This window comes from Tursiops truncatus, chromosome 4 (assembly GCF_011762595.2).
Source record: "Tursiops truncatus isolate mTurTru1 chromosome 4, mTurTru1.mat.Y, whole genome shotgun sequence".
Lineage (NCBI taxonomy): Eukaryota > Metazoa > Chordata > Mammalia > Artiodactyla > Delphinidae > Tursiops > Tursiops truncatus.
Genome location: NC_047037.1, coordinates 95,929,604 through 95,956,519, shown reverse-complemented (window position 1 = coordinate 95,956,519; position 26,916 = coordinate 95,929,604). Strand labels below are relative to the sequence as shown.

Here is a 26,916-nt window from a genome sequence, read left to right as displayed (position 1 = left end):
TGACCTAATGTTAAATAAAATTGACTGAAAGAAAAAAGAAATTAGGTGATTGGCAGGGGGAGGACATTCAAGGACCATGGAAGGTTTTCTCAAGCTGTGAGAAGTGAAGGGAGTAGGCAGGCTACTCTTTTAAGAAATTCCATTCTCCTCCATCCCCCTCTCAAATAATATAACAACAGGGAAGCTTCTGGAATAAGCTACTCCAATAATATACTTTTTGATAAAGTCTAAAAATAAATGTAAATATTTATTAGGTTTCAAAGGAAGTCTTATTTTATAAGGGTTAAAAACCTAACTTGCTATATAATTCAACAGAGTAACTCTACTAACATCAAATTTTTCAGGCCAGAATATAAAATAAGTATTTACCTGGCTGTGTCGGTGGGATTCTTAGACGTGGAGATATTTTTGGTTTGGGAGGAGCTCGCGGTGTCTGCTTGGGCACTAAAAGAAAGGATATAGGTTCGGAGCTCTTGAGGTCTTCAAGAGTCACAGTACCTAAACCTCTAGGATCTCAGAGACGTTTGTTGAGTAATTGAAGACCTAAATACACAGCAATTAAAGTTCCCAAAGAGCCACAAAGTATAAGAAGGTAATTTTCTTATCATAATGGAAAAAAAAAAAAACAAGGCAGCACATTAAAGATATCCAAGATATTCAGCTGGCAAATGAAACTGTTGGAATTTTAGAAATATCCACTTCAAATACCTATTAAACAGGTTAAAAATAAATTTCATAATAAAATAATTCATCATTATAAGTTCACATCATTTTATCAGAATAACCCAGTATAATATTTTAAGTGCAAAGAGATACAATTTCTTCTAAATAAAAAGCACATTACATTCCAAATATACCTAGAAAATGAATGTATCTTAATAGTAAGTGCTAATGGAAAAAAATTAATCTTGTTAAACAAAACACAATTTTTATTGGTCATATTGGAGAAGAAAAATTGAACAGAAATTGAAAGGATACATTATTGAAGAAAGTTATTCTTCTGCTGAGCAATTCCCAAAGAAGTTCTAGGACATTCAGTGTAAAAAATCAATTATTTCTTCACCAAGAAAATTAAAAGTTTATCCTGCTGGAGGAAAAGAATTATCAAATGAAAGATCGCAGCTTGTGGAAATACCTTGTTTGGTTGGGTTCAGTGTGTTTGGGATAAAGAGAGATAAGAAGAAACAAAATGGTTTCAAGGTCACAGAGTTTCAGGCACCTTAAGAAAAGCTTGCTGAAAATAAGAGTTATTAGATAAAAGAAGAAGCTGAGTCTGTAGGGACTTCTTCCTGATAGTCAAAATATACAAGGCATGCAATCGTTTCAGTGGAATCTTCTTGCCTGTGGAGAGATGAACAAGATATGTTGGAGATTACACTGGTTTAGGAGCCTGGAGCTGGGAGATTTAGAGTTCGCTTTGCGGATCACTCGGTCTACAACATTGGGTTCTTCATCAACAGTAACAGGATTTTTAAGAGCCCTTCCAACCCTAAAATTCTATATTTCTATGGTGTCCTTAGTCTTGTGATATTCTGACTCTGAACTGCTTTGCTTGCCGAAGTTCGTACTGATAGGCTATTTGCTTCCCCAGGGTATAAGAGACCATCTTGCAGGTAAAGGCATGTCATGAGGCAATTCTATAAAAAATGATTCAGAATGAGATTAGTATCACTGATAGTATCTACGATTAAATATTTCAATCATTAATGATTAAAGCTATTTAACAAAACTTTAGAAAAGTTAGAGATAATTGACACAGATCCAGTTAATGCAGTCAGTGTGGAATTTTGGTAAAAATTAAACTGTAGAGTTTAAGAGGCAAAGGATATTAACAGGATTTAACAGGACATTTTAGAGGACAATGAATAAAATTAATATCCGTATCTCCTTTGGAAATAGAGCCATATAAAATAGTTTAATGGCCATCAAAATACAAGTTTGGGCTTATTTATGATAAACTGACATTCCAAGAGAGCCTGCAGATATTGAGAAAATCTTCCCTTGTAAGAAGAATATTTAGTTATCCGCATCGATGATTTGTTTTCCCATATTTCAAATTCCACCATCAAGTAAACCCTTATGACTTGCCAAGTAACCAGTTTGACTTCAGTTTCTCTTATTTGTATGCAGTGAAATGGCCAAACTGCCACAGGAAGGAGCAGTAGAAAGTAGTAAGGGACCTGAATAATGACAAGATGACCGACCAATTGTACCCCTTTTTGTGGAATGCTCCAGTATTTCTGGAGGTTTTGGTTAATCTTAAACAAATTAACTATCTTAAAATAGTTTTTATATGACCACAGACCTTGTAAAACTAGTCAAGATGATAAAGTATTTAAAATTGGGATATTTATATTTTAAAAAGAATACAAATGTTCTTCACCAGAAACATTACTATTTTCTATATGAAAGACTTGCAGAGTAGCTGAGAGGTGTTTTTCAGTTATATCCTAAATAATGTTCACAACACTGCCATATGACTGGCTACAGATTATGGATAGAAGGAGGAGTGGGGCATCAGAAAGGTAGGGTCAAATACTGTGAGCAGTGATTAAGTTAGGGCTTTTGATAACTAGTAATAGTGCCCATATATATTGTCTTTCCATTCTTGTAATTTCTGCAAACACTCACCTTCTACATGAAACACAAAATAACGTATTTACCCGGTTCGGTCTGAGGCTCATCTGGGCTGGGTAGGATTACAGTTTGGGAAGGCAGAGGTGATGTTTCTATGGTAATTGAAGGAAAGTACCCAGGGTTACTATAGCACTTCACACACCTTGAGTACAGATGACAGAACAGATGGTAACAAGTGGATTTTAAAGGAAAAAAGAAAGCAAATTGCAAGTCTACAGCAAAATAGCACTCCTACTTCTTCATAATGCATTTAGTTTAAAAGCTGCTTAGAGATGCCAGGTTACAAAATACTTTCAAGGTAAGCAATAGCCTTACTTTTAAAATCCTCACTCCACACTAGTACATCCCCAATAGTGCTAGAAAGATAGGTTCAGGAGGAACCATAAGGAGAAAAATTTTAAATGTTAAGGCATAAGCCATTCAGCAGCATTGAATTTTGTTTAACTAACCAAGAAAAAAATCAAACATGTAAATGAATGTGATGAAATGAGTGTTAATGGAAAGTATGTTGCTAGGGCAGAAGGTATAAATGGATCATCATACAAAAAATATTATCTGAAGTATTCAACGTAATACCAAGCTGGCAGAATGTTTAACATTAGGAAAAAAGACACTTTAGATTTGACAGTTTCAGTGACTGAAGTAGAGAGAGATCAAGGTCTAGATACAAAGCTGAATGGGAGAAGACACTTTTTGGACAATGGTTATGAATAGAAGCACCTAGAAAGAAAATTAACTGCCATGACAAAGAATGATGTTGCAACATGAATTCACAATGAGGGAGAACCTGGGTTCTCAGGTGATGGCGACAATGAGGGCAAAAACTGCCAGGGTGTGTCATTACCTAGCGTGATCTCAGGTGGTTCAGACACATTTGTAATAGATTCCACAACTGTATCAAAACAAAGGAGAACAATTTTAAAAAGCTTAAGATGTTAGGCCACAGTCAAGTATCTCTTTCTTGAATATCAACACACCTCATTCTCTTGAGAATCTGCATCACATTTTTACAGATAGGACAATGGATTAGGATAAGAAAAAAGAATCAAGAGGGAAATCCTATTCTATAACCCTAATCCTCCAACTAATATTTATGTTTTAACTGTCATTAACTGTCAAATTTATTATGCCTCAATATTTAGATACCACAGAGAAACCGAAATTTCTGTATTCAGAGAGTCACTTATCATTTTAATTTTAAGAATTCAAGAATTTTAGAAGCTATAGCTCTTCAAAGCTATTCCACTGTAGATTAAGTACCCCAGCTTGAACTTTCAAATTCCATGAAATGTGATACTAATTAAAAATTTTTTGAATAAAAGAATAGAAGCATGAAAACCTTTACCACCTTCAGTCTTTGACTCCTCTGGCCTGAGTGGTGCTTTGGCAGTGGAATATACATAATCTATTTCAGTTGGTGCTACGGAAGAAACAGGGAATGGCGGGTTAGTGGTGGACAGCCCATAGCACCCACTTTAATGGAACACTGTTTAATTTTAAAACAGAGGTTAATTAAGTAGATAGATTTGTGAGAATAAATAACATTTAGGTAGATTATAAAGATGACTACAATGAAGGCAGAAAATGAAGGCAGTGTGCAGTGTGGAACACATACACACACACACACGATAACTGGCAGGGTCTACAGCGATTTCTACCTGGAGCAAAGCAGATAATTTCACTTCCTTATTTTTGTTTAAGGATTCTAGTGAGAAAAAGACATAGAGTGAGTCCTTTGAAAGCATGGGGATGAATCCTAAAAACAATATGAAAATGAAAAGTAGGATGTGCATATTTGTATTAAAAGTGATCAGAATATTAAAAAATGAAATTGTGCATTCACAATGAGAGGAAACTAAGCAAGGAAATTGTGAAACTTGCATAGCAACACAGCAGATACTAGCAAAATGGGCTGTATATAACATTTGACTGTCAAGTTTCACTGGATGAGCACAGGCAATACGTGAGGAGCCATGAAATGTCACAAAGCATGAGGACATCCCAAAATGACTTCCACAATGAGATGGAAAAGCACATATACCTGACTTCCCATTGGGGAACGTTATTACCTATAGCTTCCTTTGATGACTCAGTGCTAAATGTAACCGATTCCAGGACTTCAGAAACTAGCAAAAAACACAAAATGGTAAAATTGATCAAGGATGGGTTGTTGTGAGCATTGAATGAATTCATACAAACTAAGTATTTAGACAAGTGCCTTGTACCTGTAAGCGCTCAATGTCAGCCGTTACCATAATAACAATAGTACTATTAACCCTAAAGGAAACTCTAATAACCGAATTCAGAGTTTTATAAGTATTTTAAGTTATCATTAACAACCATAGAACCTTGTTCCATCAACATAAGCATCAAAACGCCATTTAGCTAATTAAGAGATACACAAAAGGAATGAAAAGAAATTACAATCCTATGTTAAAAATAAGATCTGGTGTTTCAAAATAAATGTCAGAGAGTTGCAATAGCATTGAAAAGTATGATCTTTAAAATTTGTTTTTAATTTTGAAAGGCAATAATGTTTAGGCTCATATTGTGTAAGGTGAAATTTTGTTATCTTTACTGAAGTGAGAACTTTCTCCTTCATTAATGGTCACAATTGAATGAGCATTCTTTTCACATAGCAGAGCAGAAGTTTAACTTATTACTAAAGAGAACCACAAGTCTGTAACTTAGTGAAAAATAAAGGTAAAGAATAAAATCAGTTCTTCTAAGTGGTTCTGTTGACTACTTAATCAGATATGTGATTATTCTCTAATATTATACAGAGCAAACCCAAATGAAGATAATTATTTCTATACAGTTGAATAACATAATTAACATGAAATAATGTATTACTAATTTACACCAGTATGCAATCATGGAAGGAGCATGTACAATATACAGAGTTGTTAAATGTGTATTCTTTTGTATTTTTTAATATTTGGAAATACAACATTTGGGGTATGCCCCCTGAAGCTCATGGTGTACCAGATAGATTAAATAATCTATTTACCAGGTTGACTTTGTGTTATTTCTAGGCTTGGTGATGTCACTGGTTTCAAAATAAGAGTATGCAGTTCAGTGGGAGCTGAAAGAAGAGGGTCTAAGATGTCAAACTAATTATGGATAATTTAATTCACAGGTAGCAACACATAGACCTTCAGAATCACAGGGTTATGGAGAGGCAATGCAGAGTATGCATTATTTAAAGCAGAGATTGGCAAATTATGGTCCTCCCAAATCCAGCCCTCTTCCCGACCTGTGAGCTAAGAGTGATTTTTACATTTTTAAATGATTGAAAAAAAATTAAAGGAAGAGTAATAATCTATGACATGTAAAAATGGTATGAAATTCAAATAAAGTTTTATTGGAACACAGCCACACCTACAAACTAAGATGATTCAAGGCATATTTACATATCACTTACATCTTGGCTTTGGTTACCTACAAGTTACAACAGCAGAATTGAGTAGCTGTGACAGACGGAATGGTCTGCAAAGTCTAAAATATTCACTATTTAACTCTTCACATAAAAAAATTTGCTGATTTGCTGATCCCTGATTTTAATTATCCTTCTATAAAAAGGAAGAGCCTATTTGAAAAACTGAGGTTCTCAATGACTACTGTATCTGAATCTATATTCCCACAAGGGCTTTCTAAGTATTTCCTACAGTATCATTAACAAAATGTTCCGTATCATCTAGGAGTGTTTTATTCTATGTTCCAGTTTGACCACCCCCTTGGGTACCCTCAATAGGTGTCAAAACTTTTTTATTTTGCTGTTCCCACCATTCCAACCACTAATTCAAATCCTACTTAATTTCAAAGCTCAACTATTCTCTATCAGCCCACATAGATCCTTGACTCCTTTAAGTATTTTCTTTCTAAAGTTTTTTACCAAACAAGCTGCTTTTGTATAAGCAAATTATCTTCTATCTAAGAAAAACTCAAGAACAGGTTTTCTTCACAATTATATTGTACTTTATTCAAGAGGTAAAACATGCCCTTACTTTTGATCTCTTCCTCTGCTCTACACCCTACCCTACTCAACTGCTAATGTGGTGCTGGGACCACAGAGGGCAAGGAAATGGTTGTTTACCTAAGACAAAGAAGCAATGCTATTTTAAAAAGAAATGAATGGAATAGAATGCTAAGAGAATTGAATAAGATGCATCTTTTGTCAGAGAGAATCCTTATGCATTTGGCTACCATATAAATCTCCAACCATGAACCTTCTTGTCCACATGAAATTGTAGAGATTCTACCTTCTCTGTTAGAGGGCACAGAGGTGTGAAATGCAAGTTAGCAAGCCACATCACTGTCACTCTTGGGGCCCAACTGCAATAGGCTGGAAGGACTCCTTAAACAGAAAACCATAGATTTTCTTGATTTTTAAACTGTGAAGCTTTGGGAAATTTAGTGTTTAGGAGAAGGATTTCTTCCCCTATGATTTGAAACTAAAGGAAGAAAATATTGAGTTGTATTGTATTTGTAGGTCTAGAAACCATCAACAGCATTGTACCTGTACCAATGTTTTGTAAAATATTAGATTTTCTTGAGTTTATTGCCTGAGTTTGAAAAATTTTACTTTACCAATCTAATTTGTTCCTTATCACTGAGGGTGTTTTAGAGACCAAAATTTGTTAATTTAAAGATATAGGTATTAATGTGTATAATTAGATACTCAGAGAGATTCCTACTTAGTAAAGGTTAAGAACCAATGTTAAACTGTTGTGGAGAATAAGGAATAGTCAAGTTCATCAATGATGGGGGAGCCTGTAACTTAGATTCACTAGAATTGACACTTCCAGGAAGCAACTTGTTTTTGGTAATTTAATATAACAGGGAAACCTCATTCCTTAAAATAGGAAGAGATTAATGAGGATATCACAAAAATCTTACAGAAAGTAAGTTGCTCGGAGAAATTTCATGGTACTTAATTATTATCATTTTATAGATCTAAATACCAAATAGAAGGCAATCAATTTGGACTTCAGACTCTTCACTGAAATCATATAATGAAATGTTAAAGGGGTTTTCATGGAAGATAGATTTCCTCAGCTGGATCCAGGGACAACTGTTAAAAGCAATAGGTAGCACCTTAATTAAGAATCCTGACTACGTAAAAGATGAAGCATGAAATAGAATTACAATAGCACTTGAAGGAAGCGGGAGAAACTCTGGCCATGACAGTGATGGAGTGAGTTTTTAATGAGTGTAAAAGCATTTAATGAGGTCACAAAAATCATTACCTAATGTTGTTTCTGGAGCTTCAGAGCTATGAATAACAGGTTCAAAGCTAGTAGCAGGAACTAACCAAAAGCAACAACATGAACACAAGAAAGTTTAAACACACATAGAAAGTCTTAATTTTTCTTTCAAAACATTAGTTTCAAATGACAATTTTTTTAAACTTCTGCATTCACAGAAAGCAAACAGTCTCTGTAGCTAGGAATAATTCATTGCAGAAGATAGGCACAACCTTTGAACTCTGCTATGAATCTTAGTATGGTCAACATGAGCCTTTCCTAGGTGTTTGATTTTCTGATTCTCATATGGAAGCTAGCTTTGGAAAATCTGTTTAGGCAATATACACAAAAAAATATGTGAAAGTAACTTGTTACATTTCTTGGAAGCTGAAAAAAATACCTATGTTTATGTACTCACAGCTATAATAAATTGATAATGTGTTTAAATGTAGATATAGCAATAAATAACCATGAGTGACTATGCCAATCTTGCTATAAATAAGAGAGACCAAGAACTTCACCCAAGAAGCAGCTGTTAACCACACCTCAATGCCTTGACTCTTAGGGAACATGAAGGCTGTTACTTCCCATTGGAGGCACTGCTTTGGGACTCCACTGGGACAGGCTGCTAGGGCTTACCCCTCAAACCATGAAATAACACATTTACCCAGTTTGGTCTGAGGTGCTTCAGGGCTTGATGTGGTTTTAGGTCTGGGACGTGGACGACGAACTCGTGATGTTTTAGGAGCTGAAGGAAGAAACGTTGGATTACTCTAGTGAAGGTGGTTTTGGAAATAAGGTTCCAGATTTTCTAAATATGTTATATTTCCTTGAAATTTAAGACATATATTTTAAAGATGCAAATATGGTTGCCTATTTTGTTAATTCTTTTATCACTGAAGATTCTTCGGAGGTAAAACTCGCACATAAAATTAAGTCAAGAAATGAAGAGTCTTGTAAATGTCTAAAAAAGGTAAGGAGTATCATCAAACCATAGTAAGTTCACACTAAGAAATTAAATATGCCCCGCATCCATGGAACCATACAAATTGTTATGATTTAATTGGTCTAGAGAAGACATAGACATTTCCATGTCTGAAACTAAGCTTTAAATGTGAGCACTGTTTAGACAAAAGTACATGATACAAATTCAATTAAGATTACATGGTAGACAGACATTTTGATCTAAGTCCACGCATAGCTTTTAAAAACAACAGGTAACTTCTTTTTAGAGTCTTCCATACTCATTAAGAAGAAAAATAAAGTTGAAGAACAGCAGAGGATGACAAGATAGTCTTATGAAGCTGGTGATAATGTTATTACAATGATGATGATGATAGAATGGATTGACAATGAGCAGGAAAAAATTGTTGAGGAACACAGAATATCATTACCTAACGTTGTTTCTGGAGCCTTGGTTCTAGGAGTGACATGTTCAAGGACTGTAGGAAGAACTGGCCAAAAATAATAAAATAAACCAAAGAGATTTTAAAAATTCACTTGAAGACTAATTTCAGAAGCCAGTTGTTAAGCTTCAGGACTGAGAGAAAAGAGACACGCACTTGTTCTTTGCAAATTTGACCAAATTGTGGTGAATATCAATTAATCTCATAAAATAGGTACACCATTGCACTTTGCTCAATATCACTATGGTCAACAAGAAATTCTACATGTTTGATTATCTGATTCTGGTATGAAAGACTCTGCTGGACAAGCGTTTTACACATTTATATAATATATACTTTTCTAACTACTGGAAAAAGCATTTATCAGTCTATTTGTACTTCTATACAAGTTGACATAAATGTCTACTATTTCAATAATCGTGGGTACAATAATGAGCTCATATGTTTGAAAGTATAAGGATCAATGTAACAAATGGAGTGTGTTCATCAAAATTTCAAAGTGGTCCTTGATTCAATAAAAGTTAAGAAACTCCGTCAAACCCTGTTAGAGAAGGAGGAAGAGTCAGCCTACTCTATCACAAAAGCCCATCATTTAAACCTTCAAGACTCAGGCACATTCAAAAATTTGACCATTAACTAAAAACATCATTCCTTGAAACAAGAGATCTACCAATATAATCATATAGATACTAATTCAATAAAAAGTAACACAATCAAAAAAACATGGTATTTCCACAATTGATGAGGAAAAAGCAAGTGATGAAAATAAGGGATAGATGGAAATTCATGTTTGAAAGGAAGCTTAAAATAGCCAATGCTATTTAAGCAAATGCACGTGATCACATGACACAGCATTGAGTGGTTACATAGCAGTTTGACATCCTGAAATTAGTATACACACAGTTCTCTTAAATTCAACAGATAACCTGACATAGAACGTAGCAAAATTGCAAGGTAAAGACTGTAATGGAATGACAACAGAGGGTATAGAAATGGTTTTAAGATGCAGGAGAACCTGTGGCTACAATGGTATGACAATGAGCAGGAAAAGCACTATTTGAAGGACACGCATTCTCATTACCCACGATTTCTGGAGCTTCAGTTCTAAAAGTACCAGGTTCAAGATCTGCAGTGGGAACTAGTCAAAAGCAAGGAAATAAACACATGTGAAAAGTCAGCAAATTAAATCTTACCAGTATAATAGTGCTTCAATAGGTATATTACAATTTGAAATTATTTTTCTGAAATTGCATACTTGATATTAAAGATTTGGTCACCTAAAGCCAGGTAAACTTTCTTTATGAGATAGTCACAGCCTACACAAACTGATAAATATCTCAATAAAGTCAACATGATATTCTCCTAGGTGTCTAAGTACCTAATTCCAATCATTGTAGAAGACTGACCTAGGAAACTTTAAACATTTTACCAAATGTATACTTATGTAACTGTTATGGCAGCTGGCTTTTCTGTGGAAGCTTTAAGAAAACAGCATGTCCAAGTGTTCATCACAAGGAAGAAAAATATCTTTTTTTCTATTTCTTTAATTTTGTAGCTACACGAGATGATGGATTAAACTAAGTAAAGTTATTGTGGTCATCATTTCACGATGTACATAAGTCAAATCATTATTCTGTACACCTTAAACTTATACAGTGCTGTATGCCAATTATATCTGAATAAAACTGGAAGAAAAGAAAGAAAATAGCATGCCTAAATAAGCATGGATACAATAAATAGCTTTCGTGTTTGAAAGGAGCCATAGAAAAGAATTAAGCAAAGTGAATCTTGTAGATCTTGTTGAGAGCTCATATTTAGAAATAGGCTGAGACCTTGTTTGAGGCAAAGGCACTCAGCAAATCAGGATAAAGAACATATAGTGTGTGATGCCCAGAAGAGCAGCTCTCTGCTCTAATCACATAAATTCCATACCCTAGATAGGAGGGAGAGACAGTTGCAGAAGAGATCACTGATGCTTCTAGGGTCAGACCCAAACTTCTGAGTCATACTTTCAAGGATTTTTTTCAACTGCTCCTATGGACCCATCCAAACTCAGTACTATTCATCACCTCTTGGAAGCAGAACCTCCCTTATTCCAGAAGTCTGTGCTCTCTGGTTGGTCTCTACACCTTACTTTCTGTCTATCTCCATGATTTTAAGACCCAACCTCGTTCCAACTCCTTATTCCTGTCCTTCACAGACTTTTCTCTCTTTCAGCTCAGAGATGTTTATAACCCCTACAAAAAACAGCTCAGGGCTTCCCTGGTGGCGCAGTGGTTGAGAGTCCGCCTACCGATGCAGGGGACACGGGTTCGTGCCCCGGTCTGGGAAGATCCCACATGCCGCAGAGCGGCTAGGCCCGTGAGCCATGGCCGCTGAGCCTGCGTGTCCGGAGGCTGTGCTCCACAACGGGAGAGGCCACAACAGTGAGAGGCCGGCGTACCAAAAAAAAAAAAAAAAAAAAAAAACCAGCTCAGTTTGCACAGACACACTGCCTTGGTTCAATCTTTTAATGTTTCACGTTGAGGCAGGTTCTGAATTTGACTCTACTACAGACTGCAAAGTAAAAACAAGCCGCCAGCTTCTGTGATACCCTCACAGGTCTTGATGGGCTGTGGGGAGACGGAAGGCACTTCGTGTTTGTCTCTTGAGATAAAAATGCTTGGTTCTATTTAAGACATTTTTTTCTAAGAGAAGAATGGAATGGAATAAGAAAAAGCAAATAAAATACATAGTAAAAGAGTAGATCCTTGTGTAGAAAGCACAGGGAATTCAGCTGCCACGCGCGTCTCCCCCATCATGTTTTCCTTTGCTAATGGGGAAGCAGCAGCAGGTCATTTTGTGCCTTTACCCACATGGGGCTCACAGCGGCTATCACTCCCACTACTAGCATCAAACCCAGACTCCCAAGAGCTGCAAGGACTCAGTCCTTTAACGAGAGACCCACATTTACCCAGTTTGGTTTGAGGTGCCTCAGGAGTTGGTGTGGTTTTAGGTTTGGGACGTGGACGACGGGTCCGTTTTGATGTTTTAGGAGCTGAAGAAAGAAAACCTTCAGTTACTATAGAGTCTGTAGTTCAGAAGCTATGGGTAGCATGACACATGGCTCTAGGTTTCCTAAAACTTATTAGATTTCCTCATATTTTAGGAAATGTGTCTTTGTAACTTTTTAATTGGAAACTTTCACCCTTATTATAATAGTATGGTTTTTTTTTTTACAAGTTAAAGTTCATTGGCAATGAGTCAATTATAATAGTGAAGAATAATTCAAGAAGTGAAGAATCATTCACAGAACTCTTGCTTGAATAAAAAGGATAAGAATCACTGCTAAAATATTATGGTAGTGGTGATAGCCAGGTACAAACTCTTTGACAGTTTACTAAAATAAGACCATGTCATTAACTAAAATGTCAGTTAAAGAACAAATATCACAGTTAAAAAAAACAGTAGACCTTTAGATCCACAAAGAACCCTCCCTGACACCATAATAGTCGTTAGAGTCAAGAGAATTGCTTTTTAAACCCAGCTTTTACAAAACATTGGTTAAAAAACATACAAGATGACAAAAACAATTTCAGATGATTACATGTATAACAGTTGACCTGAGTTAGGTTCATGCACGGCTCTCTTAAAAACAAGGAATAACTTGTTTTAAGAGTCAGAGACTTCAATTCTTTTAGGATGAAGAATATCATGGAGTGACAACAGAGGATGACAATGTAGCTTTATGAAGCAAAAGAACCTGTAGCTTCAATGTTGATAGAATGAGTTTGAGAGGATCACAATGTGTTATTACCTTGTGTTGTCACCCAAGCCTCAGTTCTGAATGTAACAGGTTCAAAGTCTGCAGTAGGAGCTGACCAAAAGTATTAAAAATAAACCAAGTGATTGTTTTAAATAAACTCAAAATATTTACTTCAAAAAGAATCTTACTAGTATAATATAGGTTCTAGAACTACATAGCAACTTATAAAAACTCTTAAACTAGAAGAGTAAAAGTTGATTTCCTAAAAATTAGCCATACCTCAGTCAGGTACCTATTTCCTTATTCCTCCTTCTTTGATGATCTGATTCTAACTAATAAGCCAATGTGGGATGTGTGGGTATTGCTAAGAACTTATCTTTGGAAAGAAGCTGAGGCCTCAGCATGATGAATCAAATTGGGTATCCCTCCAGACTAAGCAAAGAAAGAACATGCCTTCATGAGCAAAGAACAGCTTGCTGATATATACTTGATCAAATCTCAACTGCTTCATCAGGTGCCTAAAGATCTCCACCATGGGAGTCCATGGACCAATCAAGATCTAGAAAAGCTTTGACTACCACCTTGAAGTCAGACATCCTTTATACTAGTATTACAGTTAGACTTTCTCCTTTGGTTGGTTTCTACTTATATCCATTCTTTCTGATTTTATTCCTTTCCATCTTTCTACTCATCTATGTACTAGGATGATTTCAAGGCTCCACTCTTTTTAAATTTATCTTTCCCTGCTCCAAATATTTATGTCCCTAGCACATCTTGTTGGTAGCACCCAAATATCATTCTTGTATTTGCATAGATGCTGCCTAATGCCATCTTCTATTTTATTTACAAAGGAAATGCTTTTGTTCTTAACTGTCTTGCAGGTTTGAGGACTAAAACATGTCTCCCACATCTGATACATTAGCATCTTTAGAGGTATACAACTTGGAGGATACTGAAGGCACTTAGTGTTTGTCAATTTGAACTGAATATGCCTAATTTTTCACAAGAAGCTTTATTTTCAAGAGATAAATGGAATTTAATAAAATGCACAGTGACAAAGATTTTACAGAGGAAGCAAGAGGCATTCAGCTGCCCCACAGATCTCCCCCTACTGTGCTCTTCTTGCCAGCTCCACAGTGGGAACTGCAGCTTAATACGAGTTGTATCTTTACTCTCATGGGGCGTATTGGTTACTCCCCAAAACTGGGATTACTCAACACCCTGCTGGGTTAGGTTGTTGGGACTCTAAACCAGGAACACAAGTTTACCTGGTTTGGACTCAGGTACTTCAGGACTTGGATGTGGATGTGGATGAATTGTCTGTTGTGATGTTTTGGAAGCTGAAGGAAGAAATTCTTGGGTTATTACATAACTACATCAGCCATGGTTCTGGAAGCTACGGGAGGCAAAAAACATGACTCTAGATCTTCTACACCTTGTTAGATTTTTGCCTGTTTAGTTTGAGATTTTTGTCACATACATAATTCCTTTTATATCTTCTTTTACCAAAGAAGATTCTTTGAAGACAAAAATCACTTTTTAATATAAGAAATAAAGATTAGTAATTATAATCAAAGTCTCATAGAGCAGCTTGACTGGGCAACAAAAAGGTTAAGAACTGTTGCTAAATTTTAATGGATAATGAAGAATAGTCATACTCAATCTGAAGTTTATAATTTAATCTTCCAATCTTTCGTACATGTTCTAACTATTAAAATAAAAACGTATTATTACCTAAATGGAAACAAAACAACAAAATACTATGCAAATAGAAAAAAGGTAGAAATGTAGATGTGCAATGAATGGATCCTCCTGGCCCTATGAGAGCTGTTGATGACTTTATCTGTCTAGATAAGAGGGAGATTGGGATGTGTTTGAAAACCAGTTTTACCACAAGCACCGCTGGAATAAAACACAGAATGACACAATTTCAAACAGGTTACGTGGCAAATAAATATCCTAAAGTAGGGTCACACATGACTAGTTCTATTAAAAAGAACAGGTAATTTAAGCGTTTTCATAATTTTAAGAAGAATGTAATTGAATGGCCACAAAGAATAAAACTGTTGTTACATGGAGCAAGATGAAACTCTGGGTCTGACAACAAGCAGGATAAGTCTCATTGAAAACACAGTTTATCATTACCTAATGTTGTTCTGGGGGCCTCTGGTCTAAGAGTGACAGGTTCAAGGACTGTAGCAGGAACTGACCAAAAAAACAATACAGTAAACCAAAGAGATTTAAAAATACATGAAAAGTTAGAACATTCACACCCCAACAAAACTTGCTTATATATCATTCCTTCTACAGAAACAAAGAAAAAAAAAAAAAAAACAGAGAAGGAGTAGAGGATTGTTCTTTGAACATTTGGCCAAACGATAGTCATGGTCAGTCTTAGGCTTATCCCTGGAAATATCTTGAGTCAACATGAAATTCTCCTAGGTTTTAACTAATGGATTCTAATTGATATGGAAAACTCTGCACTGGAAAATATTTTTAGGCATTTACCTAATGTACACTGAAAAAAGAAACTGTCTTTAAAAAAATCTGATCAACCTGTACTTCTATGGAGGCTGAAAACAAGCCCTTACTGTGTTTAAGTAAACATGGATACAATAGACAGTTTATAAGTTTGAAACAGATATAAAAATTAATCATTGATGTGGACGGTGTTGGTCTTGCTAACAGCTTGTCTATGGAAAGAGTCTGAGACCTCTGTCCAAACCATGACAAATAAAAGAGCAGGATAAAGATGGTTACTCAGTCTGAAATACTCAGTAGAGTATCTCTCTGGCCTAAGCCCAGAAAAAGTGGAAATCAAAGACTGTTGATGTCTCTCTATCAAATCTAAGCTCTTGAACCAGGTCCTCAAAATCCTCTTTCAAATGACTGGATGGATCCATCCAAATGTAGCATCATCAACAGCCAGGTTTTGACCATGAGAAGTAGGACAGTCTGTTCTAGGTACCCCCAACCACCACACTTCTGGTTCTTCTGCCTTGGGTCACATTTCCCTCCATGCATTCAAATCCTGTAGTGGGCCTAAAGCCCAAGGTCCAAGGTCCAAGTCCAGTCCACCTTGATCTTTTCCCTTGTACCATGCAAACATATTCTCAACTTTACAGTTTTAGAAATGAAATGTCTCCCACAGCTGGCATATCACCCACAGTTGGCAATATTGGTCCAGGAATTTGCAAGGTACTTACAATTTGTTTATTTACTTGAACGTAATATATTGGCTTTGCTAAAGAAGTAAAACTGGAATTTTATAGTAAAAACTATACTAAATGTATGTCAAGACTCACACATAAAAAGAATATGGTATTCTGGCACCAACTGTATCTCACCCAGTCATGTTCTCCTCAACACCTGGTAGAGGAGACATTACTGATGATGCCTCATGACTTCATGCTTAGAGAGAATATGAGCTTGGCACTGCTTTGCATCCTCAATTGGACAGGTTACTATGGCTCACCCTTAAACCAACGAATCACACATTTACCCGGTTTGGTCTGAGGTGCTTGAGGGCTTGGTGTGGTTTTAGGTCTGGGACGTGGACGACGAGGTCTTTTTGATGCTTTGGTAGCTAAAGAAAGGAAAGCCTTATGTTATTCTACATTGTATGGCTCTGGGTACTGAGGAGAGGTTTTTCCAAAACCTGTTAGAGTTTTTAAAGTTCCATGAATTTGTAGTTTAAAATTTTTACTCATTTTATGCCAATGCATCTTTTTTTTTTTAAGGTTGAGGGTACTTTGGAGGCAAACTCATGTTTACAGTCAAATTACTCATTCAAGGCATGAAAATTAGCACTTGTAATCAGATACTCATAGAACTTCCTCACTGGGGGAAAAATGAGAAGGACCAGTTCTGGTGCAAGGGGAGGGGAAGTTAGGGTCACAGTGAGACCCTAACTTCAGATTTGGATAATTGCCTATTTGTCAAATTAGTAATAAAACACATCATTACTTAAAACACCAACAAAGAAACAAACATACCATGCAAATAGTTTTTTAAAAATCTAGAAACTTAGATGGCAAAGGAGCTTAAGAGTAGCTGTTATTGCTGATCAGCCTAGAGAGGAAATAGATCCCAATTTGTTTGAAACTCAGCTTTAACACAGAACACTGTTCAACGAAGCACAAGGCGATGTGATGATTTCAAATGCCCCACGTGGCAGGTAAACGTTTTGAACTAAGCTCATGCCCGCTCTCCTAAAAACAACAGGAACCTTGTTTTTAAGAGGCTTCAGGGCTCTTCAAGTGAAGACAGTGGCCGAGTGGCAGTGCAGGATGATAGTGGTCATCTCGTGAAAGAGGAAAAGCCATGTGATGAGGATGGAGACTGAACAGACTGTACAAGGAGCAGCAAAAGATCTAGGCAAGTGGCACAGGGTCATTACCTAATGTGGTCCCAGAGGTCTCAGTTGTAAAAGTAACAGGTTCAAGGTCTGTAACAGGAACTGAATAAACAAGAGGTTTTTAAAAAAATGTGTATGAAGAGCTACAACATTCATGTCAAAATGAATCTTGCCAGTGTAACATTGCCTCTAGAATATTTTTTTTTAATTTCTGAATGAAGGGTGTTATGGACTGAATTGCCTCTCCTCAGAATTCATTTGTTGAAGTCCTAACTCCCAATGTGACTGTGTTTGGAGTTAGGTCTTTAAAGATGAAGTTAAGGTTAAAGGAGGTCATAAGGGTGGGGCTGTAAGCCAATAGGACTACTGTCCTTATAAAGGAGAGGGAGAGACACAGGGACGCTCACACATAGAGAGAAGGCCCTGGGAGGACACAATAAGATGGTAGCCATCTGCAAGCCAAGGAGAGGGACCTCAGGACATATTAAACCTGCTGATACCTTGATCTTAGACTTCCAGCCTCCATAGCTGTGAGAAATAGATTTCTGTTGTTTAAGCCACCCAGTCTGTGGTATTTTGTTACAGCAGCCCCAGCAGACTAATAGAAAGGGAAATCAATTGTTGTGCTCAGACTTGGCCAAACTGTAGTTAGGGACTTCTTCATCTCATGAGATAGTCATTACCTTCGGTCTCTGTTTAGCACCACAAAAGGGAAACAGTTCCCATAGTTAGTGCTTGAATATCTGAGTCTGCTATGGTAGACTTTAGGATATTGTTAGGCTTTTACTTAAATATGTTTCTAACAACCCTCAAGAAGCACGTGAAAAACTAACCTGTACTTCTGTGGATGCTGAATAAAGAAAATATCTACTATGTTTATCAAATTATGGTTGCAGAAGAAGTTCCTAAATAACCAAGCAGCCATTACACAAATAGCCAAAAACTGTTCTGATAATCTTGCTGAGAACTCAGCTTTGGAAAGATCTTGTGACTTCTGTCCAGACAAGAAGACTAGGTAAGAGGCAACTTCTTAGTCTGTGGCATCCAGTAAAGCACCTGTCCACTCTCAGTACAGGGAAAACTATCCAAGTATGGGAAGAAGAGACTTCTGATGCTCATTAAGAACAATACTAGCCTTATTCAACTAGTGTCATTCAAATGCATCATCACCAACAAAAATGTTTTGCCTGGCACTTAGAAGAAGCAGGGACTCTGCCCCCTCTGGTTGCCTCTCTCTATATCCTATGTTTTCATCTTGTTCACTCTCACCTATCCACTTGTGCAAATTCTGATGTGACGTCAAGGCCCAAACTCCTTCTCTGCTCTACTGAAGCCCACATTGATTTTTCGCTTCTTTAAGACTTGCTATAGATGTATGAGATGAGAGAATTTGGGGTCCCTCCATCACCAGTTAGGGAAGAACTAAAGACCAAAAGCACCCATTTTGGATTATATGTGCGTTAAAAAATAAAATATATATATTTCCATTTAAAAAAAAGAGCCACTATAATCAGTCTACACTTAATGTTTGTGTACCTAAGAAAAATCTTGAATTTGCAAAAACACCCTGCCCTGTTTTCATCCTCTAGGATTTTCACACAAGAAAAGCGTTTGTGCTCAACTAACCTGCAGACTGAGAAGTATAACATGTCTCTTACTATCCAGAATTGGAGAGAAGGTTATGTCTCTTCCAAACATGAACTCCTTGCCAGTTCTGAAGGGGCAAGGACTCTTCATGGTTCCCTCACTAGGGAGTATATGGGTTTACATTTTCAACCAGTGACAGGCTGCCAGGCTCCTTAAGCCAAGGGCCCTGCTTTTGTCTGGTGTAATCTCTGCTGCATCTGAACTTGGAGTGGTTTTAAGTTTGTGTTGTGAATGACATGTCCGCTGGGATGTTTTTGGAAGTAGAAAAAGATAAATTTCTGTTACTTTAAAGCTTCTGCAACTTACAGGTTTTTGAACAGAATCTTCTTTAAATTTTCCAAAGCTTGATAGATTTTCTTCAGTTTCAGGAAATGTTTCTTTCTAGTGTGAAAAGTTTGGCCTTACTATGCTACTGTATCTTCCTTTGTTATTGAAGATACTTTGGGGACAAAGTTGACACATTAAAATGAATTATTAATTCAGAGAGTCAAGATTGGTATCTTTTAACACATTCTCCTAGAGTCCCCTGACTGCATTAAAAAGGTTAAGAATCATTTCTAAACTATGGTGGAGATTAAGGGGGAGTCAGATTCACCTTAAGGATGGGGCTTACTATTTAAACTTATTAGCCTTGATCACATTATCTGTTAGACAATTCACTAAAAACATATTACCCAAATGTTAACAAAACAACAAAAAAAACAGGCAGATAGGGCTTCCCTGGTGGCGCAATGGTTGAGAGTCCGCCTGCCGATGCAGGGGACATGGGTTCGTGCCCCGGTCTGGGAGGATCCCACATGCCGCGGAGCGGCTGGGCCCATGAGCCATGGCCGCTGAGCCTGCACGTCCGGAGCCTGTGCTCCGCAATGGGAGAGGCCACAACAGTGAGAGGCCCGCGTACCGCAAAAAAAAAAAAAAACCAGGCAGATAAAAAAGGCAGGTGTATAAAGGATGTATAAAGAAACTTCCCTGTCACAGCCTGGTTAGCATAGATCAGGATCAAGCACTCTTATAAATACATGAAATTTACCTTAACAGAGAACTCTGGTTGAGCTAAAAGCAAACTGGCTTGAAAAAAATTTTAACTGAAAAAATTTTAATTAAGTTACAGGGCAGGAAGATATCCCAAACTAGATCCAGGGATGACTCTCTTTAGAATAAGAAGTAACTTGCTTTATGCACATTTAACTCACAAGGTAAAGAATGTAACTAAATGGCAACAGAGGGGAATGGGCAGAAGTTTGACACTGAGCAGAAAAAGTGCTTGCTGAAGGTCAGAAAGTGGCATTACCGAATGCTGTCCCTGGAGCCTCTTTGATAGGAGCAACTGCTTCAAGGACTGTGGCAGGAACTGACCAAAAATAATAATAAAAAATGTTAAACATTTATACAGTCTCAGAGGGATATGGTGTGTCTGCACTCGGGTACCAGTTTATCACTCAGGAAGGATTGTCTCTGTACTCAGATAACTGTCCCTGAGAAGTGTCCCTGAAGTTTCTCATTCTGTGATGATCCTAGTCTAGGTAATGTGCCAAAGTAGACCCTCCCCATCTTGCTAGAAACTCATCTTTGGAAAGAGACAACAAGCTTTGCCCAACTGGGGTACTTAAGAGAGCAAGATAAAGGGCAGCCATTCAGCCTGTGGTTCAGCTTGTATCCTTCTGTCTCATGCCCGGGAAAGCCTACCATGTATGGATAATGATGATTCTTACATGAAACCCAAACTCCTAAGTCCAAGAGTAAAAATTCCTTTTCAGCTGGTCCTTTGAGCCCATTTAGCTACAACAGCTTCAATAAAATGCTCTGATCAGCACCTAGAAGCTGACAGCCTTCACTGGTCCGAGAAGCCTCTGTCTCCTCTCGCTGGCCTCCACACAGGTCCTGTCTTCTGAACTTCTTCACCCCACCCTCTCGCGCCCCAGCCATCCAAATCTATAGTGATTTCAATGCTCAAGCCCTTCCTAACTATTCTGGCCCACGCTGACCGTTTCTTTAAACCAGGGGTTCACAAACTATGGCCCATAGGCCAAACGTTGCCCAGGGCTTGTTTTCACATAGCCCATTTCCATTTTTAAGTGATTGTTAAAAAAAAAAAAAAAAGGGAAAAAAGAAAACTATACATCAGAGATTATTGGGGCCACCAAGCCCCAAATATTTACTATCTTGCCCTTTATAGAAAATATTTGCTAACTCTTGCCTTAGATCTGTACTATGACTTATACAACTTTAATAGTTACCAAGAAATAGTCTATTTGCCCAAATATATGTTTGACCTATAGCTGTTTCAGTCCACTACACACATTCAATATATAGAGGATGGATAGAATTGAATGAGAAGCCAATGAAATAGACATTTAGAGAGAAGATTCTAATTCACAAAGGGGAAGGAATTTGGCTACCCCCTAAGACCTGTCCGACTGTGTTCTGGTTGTCTGCTCTGGAGTGAAAGTGGCCGCTGGCCCTGACTTGCCCCTTCACTTTCTCTAGACCTCACAGGGATGGGCTGCAGGATTCCTCAACCAGGATCTACATACACATTTACCCAGTTCAGTCTGAGGTGTTTCAGGATGCCATGTGGTTTCAGATTTGGGATGTGGATGATGAGTCCGCTGAGGCACTTTGGGGGCTAAAGGAAAAAAACTTCAGGTTAATAGAGTGTTTTTAGTTCCAGAAGCTGTGGATAGGATTATAGTTGTTATAATTTCTTGAATTGCAGGAAATTTTTCTTTTGAGTTTGAAACATTTGTCCGTATTTGATGATTGCCTCTTTTTATCACTTATATTACTGTGAAAAACAAAAATCACACAGAAACCTGAGTTGATATATCAAGGATATTCTCAGAAGGGATTTTGGAATGAAAAAAGTTCCAAAAACCTACTGAATTATTGTGATGGTGGGGAAGGGGTAGGGTGACTTTACACTAATGATGGTGCTGGTAACTTCAATTTACTAGCCTTGGACATATTTTCTATTTCACTCCTTACTGAAAAAAGACTATCATTATCTAAAATGGCAAAATAAAAACAAAATCGTGCACGTAGTAAAAAATATAGGAATTTAGATCTGCGTAAGAATTACGTCACACCATAATGGCTGTGACACTGTACTCAGTTTGGATCAAGGACAGACACTCCCACCCCTAACCCCCATTGATTGTGTCTGAAACTCAGTAACACAGAATGTGATTAAAAGGTTACATAGGGATGAGATGCCACAAATTCAAACGCATTGCCTTACAGATATGTATACTAAGCTAAGTTCATACTTGATTCTTTGAATAACAAATGAGTTGTTTTAATACTCTTCAATATATTAGGAAGTAATTGAATGACAACAGAGGATGACACAGAGTCTTGTGGTAATGACAACAGAGGATGACACAGTGTCTTGTGGTTATGACAGTGGCGAAATGGGTCTGAAATGAGTAGGAGCAGATGCTTATGGACATAATGTGTCATTACCTACGGTCGTCCCTGGAGCCTCGGTCCTAAGAGTAACTGGTTCAGGGATTGTGGCAGGAACTGATCAAAAGTAAGAAAAGAAATCAAAGAGATTTTTGTGAGTGCATGAAATGTCAGAAAATTCATCTTAACAGTAAAAATAATGCTTCAAAGGGGAAAAGGGAAGGGCAAGGATGGATTACACAAAAGTTTAAAACCAAGTGTCAGGAACTATAGGGGTGGGAGGTGAGAGGTAGAGGCGGTGGGGAGTAGGGCTTCACCCTAGGGTCTGCCCACCACACATAGAACAGAGAGCCAAAAAGAAGCTGAGACCATACTCACTAAGTCCTTAGTGAAGAGAGTGGCATTTAATATAATAAGGTGAGGAACAACCTCTCAGTTTGTGGTATCATATTAAACTAAGCATCTTCAGTTCTAAGAATAGAAAAAGCATCGTCCTGTGTAGAAGTAAGGATCAGTGAAGCCCACTGGATCAAACTTAAGCTCTTGAGTAGACATCCCAGTCCTCTTTATTTCATCCTATAGAGGCCCATTCAACAGGAGTGTTATCAACAAGTCATCCTCTGTCTGGTCACCAGCTTCCTTCAGCACATTCCCTGTTTATCAGCCTTTGTTCCCTCAACCCTTCACTCATCCAAATTCTGCACTGATTTTTTCCCCTAATTATCCTGGATCTTTTCCTGCTCCAAATATTTACTATATTTCTAGCATATATCATTTGTACTATTTCAGAAATTATTTTACATTTGTATACACATGCTGCCCTATGTTATTTTCTACCTGTTTATGCAGGAACAGCTCTTGTTTACAACTATAGTACAAAATGTTTGGGAAATAAAGCATAATTCCTACTTCTGATTTGTCTCACAGGTGCTAATATGGTTATGGGGATATAGAAGGGATTAATAAGAAGAATAGTGTTTACTCTTAAGAGATATATAAGGCATGTACCGATTATGTGCACAGAATTCAGGGTCCCAGATGGGGTAGAATGCTTGGATTCCTTAAACCAGAAACAGCATATTTACCCAGTGTGGTCTGAGGTACTTCTGGATGGGGCGTGATTTTAGGTTTGGGACGTGGACGACGGGGTCTCTTTGTTGTTGTTAGAGCTGAAGGAAGAAAAGTTAGGATTATTATAGTGCTGGTGACTCCATTGCCTCTGAATAGGATGATATAACCGGGCTCTAAGCCTTCTAAAACTTGCCAGAGTTCTTTTGAGTGGAGACACCATTGTTACTTTGGTTTGAAATTTTATCCTTTAATATATTAACAGGTTTTCTTTTATAATTGAGAATTCTCTAGAGATTAAAAATTATATTATAATTATGTTTAAGAAATGAAGATGAGGGACTATCATTTTCTTGAAAGCGTCCCTAATGAGAAATCACGCTAAACTGTGAAAGCATGAGAGAAGTTTCAAACCATCCTATACTATTCACTTATAATTTAAAACAACTAGTCTTGGGCAAATTTTCCACTTGGTAATTTACTAAAATAACTACACAAAATTAGGTGCAACATCAATAAAGCAAAAAAAAAAAAAGTTATGTAGAACTTGAAATATAGAAAGTAAGATGCTTAAAGAAACTTCATGGTATCATAATTGACACTATATTGGTGGTCTAAATAAAGAATATATGGAGAATCACATTTAGCCCCCAGCTCTAACGAACAGTACTATTTAAACAGAGACTCAGATTGACATGATGCAATTACAAGCTGGGAGATGCAGCAAATAGATGTGTTGAATTAAAGTTTATACACATTAATGTTAGAAAGAAAGCCTTTTATATTTTAAGATGAACACAGCAATAGGATGACAATAAATTATGACATCATTGTCTCTACAGAACATAGATAAGTCTGACAACAAGAAAGCACTTGCTGAAGGATGTACAGGATCATTACCTAAAGATGTCCCAGTAGTAACAGGTTCAAGGTCTGTAGCAAGAAATGATCGAAAGCAATTAAAAAAAAGAATTGTTAAACACATAAGAAAAGTCACCAAACTCTCTTGAAAATGAACTTCACTAGGGTAGTGTGGTTCTACGGCCAGAAAGCAAAATTTTCAAAGTTCCAAGGTGAGGGTACAAAGATATATGATATTATGAAATGGTTATACCCTTATTATCCCTACATGGTTACCTACAAGTATTGCTTTTTATATCATCTGATAATATAATGGAAAACTCTGCTTAGAAAAATCTTTAGGCATCTGTCTAAAAACATTACAGTTAACAACTGTAAGAAAAGAATGTGAAAGTATAATTTATAACACAATATACTGGAAAACAAACAATTACATCTATGTCATGATAGATGCAATTGTTGATATATTTAAGCAGATATTGGTAATGAATAACCAAAATAGACAACGCTCCTTTTTGTTAAGAGTCCACTTTGGAAAAAGACCAAGACCTCTGTCCAAACAAAGCCATATAAAAGAGCAAGATACAAAGCGTCATTCAGTCTACAAAACTTGTCAGTTCATCTCTCTGTTATCAGGACAGAAATGGGCTGACTGGAGAGTATGCTGCAGCCAAGTGGCTCAAATCCAATCATTGAAGTCAGGCACTCAGGTCCTCTTCACAGACCCATCTAAAAGTAGCACTGCTGACCACAATTTCTGAGCACCAGCCAAGTAAACATTGCCCTTCTCCTTTCTCACAATCAAGTTCTACTTCCAAGTCCTATCCTTCTGCTGTCATCCACACATATGGCACCTTCCAGCTTCTGTTTGTTATTCCTGCTCATCCCTCCAACAAATCTACAAACTATACACATTTCAAAGGTCCACATGACACTTATCACCCCCATGGATCTTTCACTTCTCTAAGAATTAACTAACAGTTGGTAAAACTCAATAAATATGTTGCTTTTGCCCATTTTCCTTTCTATCTGCATATGAACAGTTTCACACAAGAGCAGCTTCCTCCCTCAATGAAGCCAAGTCCCTTGTTATTTCTAAACTATTCCTCACAAATGCTAATGTGGCAGTTCATTAAATATGAGACTAATTGAACTAAATAGGCTAGATACTCAACTAGATACGTTTTTGCGGAGCCAGAATCAAAGAGAAAATGTAATCGAATGGTGAGAGAAGCAAATACAAGGTACCAAGAAGATACTAAGTAGCGTGAGGAAGTCACATGAATTGACTAGAGCACTTGTAACTTGGGCATCCATCCTGAAGGATCGCAGGGTTACTAGGCAGCGAGTTACACTCCCACCACAGTATCACATCCAACAAGGTTCCACAGGTACCAGGAACCACATATTTACCTAGTTTGCCCTGAGGTGTCTCTGGGCTCGGCGTGGTTTTATGTTTGGGACGTGGACGTGGACGACGTTTTCTTGTTCTTTGTGATGTTTTTGGAGCTGAAGAAAGGAAACTGGTTAATGTTGTCTTATGACTCCAGAAAAAAAGGATGATACATGGCTCTAGGTTTTATAAAATTTTGCTAGATTTTCTGGAGTCTTGAGAAATTTGTCTCTGGGGTTTGGAATTTTCTTTGTCATCCATATGCCAAAAAAAAGTTGTGGGGGGTTGTCTGCTGACAGTTCTTTTGAGAAAGAACATATAACATTATTTTAATTATCTGAAAACTTTACTGTTATTGCTGGTATCAGATTTTCAAAGAGAACCCTGATCCAAGGGACGTCAGAAGCACAGCATGTCTACATCGCATTAGAGAGGGACACAGGCTCACCTGCTTTGGGGAGATTATATTTAGAAATGACTTGGTTTAGGCATACATCCCATTAAACATTATTAGACTAAACACATCTCATTTCTTAAAATCATTGGTAGACCATAAAAATGCCTGGAATATCTTAAAACAACTTTCTTTTCATGGCCACAGAATTATACCTGATGTTCATAGGGCAGAGACTCCTAACTGCGTTTGGAATTCAGCAGAACCACTGGCTCTGTAAAGCTTTAAGAAAGCTGGATAATGTGGGTGATAGATACTCTGCACTAGCTTCAGAGATGCTTATATTCTAACCAAGTGACTTATTTTAAACATCTTCAATATGTTCAAAATGAAAGAATATAGCTGAGTGACAAAAAGGGATGATGAAAACATCTTACAGAAGAGAAAACCCTTTGACCAACATAGTAATGGAATTGACTGGACCATGAACAGAAAATGCTCTTGCCTGAAGACATCAAAGGTCGTTACCTAATGTTGTCCAAGGAGCCTCAGTTCTCAGAGTTACAGGTTCAATGTCTCTGGCAGGAACTGACCAAAAGCAATACAATAAACAATGGAGATTTAAGAAACATAGGAAAAGAAACAAAATTATCTTGAAAATGAATCCTTTTAATCCTGTAATGTTTAAAAAGCATTTATGAACTCTGGAAAAAGAGTATTAGTTCGTAATAACTGGCTGTACTCTGGTACCCATTTA

General features: G+C 37.1%; 1 protein-coding gene across 31 annotated transcripts in view; it reads right to left on the bottom strand.

Moving 5' to 3' along the window:
- The window catches only part of ABI3BP (ABI family member 3 binding protein), a 259,130-nt gene that overhangs the window by 71,016 nt on the left and 161,198 nt on the right, over nt 1–26,916 (bottom strand). For 19 of the 31 annotated variants that reach the window (XR_012331544.1, XM_073804304.1, XM_073804331.1 and 16 more), the window contains 23 exons: nt 26,688–26,747; nt 25,786–25,881; nt 24,412–24,444; nt 23,529–23,612; nt 22,501–22,560; nt 21,581–21,664; nt 20,330–20,389; nt 17,434–17,493; nt 16,537–16,620; nt 15,180–15,239; nt 14,303–14,374; nt 13,086–13,145; nt 12,243–12,326; nt 10,371–10,427; nt 9,278–9,337; nt 8,551–8,631; nt 7,887–7,946; nt 5,648–5,722; nt 4,707–4,763; nt 3,986–4,057; nt 3,482–3,529; nt 2,664–2,729; nt 370–444 (listed from right to left, as the gene is read on the bottom strand). Coding sequence is in view for 30 of the 31 variants with exons in the window: in XM_073804304.1 (XP_073660405.1) it covers nt 370–444; nt 2,664–2,729; nt 3,482–3,529; nt 3,986–4,057; nt 4,707–4,763; nt 5,648–5,722; nt 7,887–7,946; nt 8,551–8,631; nt 9,278–9,337; nt 10,371–10,427; nt 12,243–12,326; nt 13,086–13,145; nt 14,303–14,374; nt 15,180–15,239; nt 16,537–16,620; nt 17,434–17,493; nt 20,330–20,389; nt 21,581–21,664; nt 22,501–22,560; nt 23,529–23,612; nt 24,412–24,444; nt 25,786–25,881; nt 26,688–26,747 (1,548 nt within the window). In the remaining variant the exon portion in view is untranslated. The remainder of the gene's footprint in view (nt 1–369; nt 445–2,663; nt 2,730–3,481; nt 3,530–3,985; nt 4,058–4,706; nt 4,764–5,647; nt 5,723–7,886; nt 7,947–8,550; nt 8,632–9,277; nt 9,338–10,370; nt 10,428–12,242; nt 12,327–13,085; nt 13,146–14,302; nt 14,375–15,179; nt 15,240–16,536; nt 16,621–17,433; nt 17,494–20,329; nt 20,390–21,580; nt 21,665–22,500; nt 22,561–23,528; nt 23,613–24,411; nt 24,445–25,785; nt 25,882–26,687; nt 26,748–26,916) is intronic. The other 12 variants (XM_073804310.1, XM_073804312.1, XM_073804311.1 and 9 more) reach the window with 12 other exon arrangements.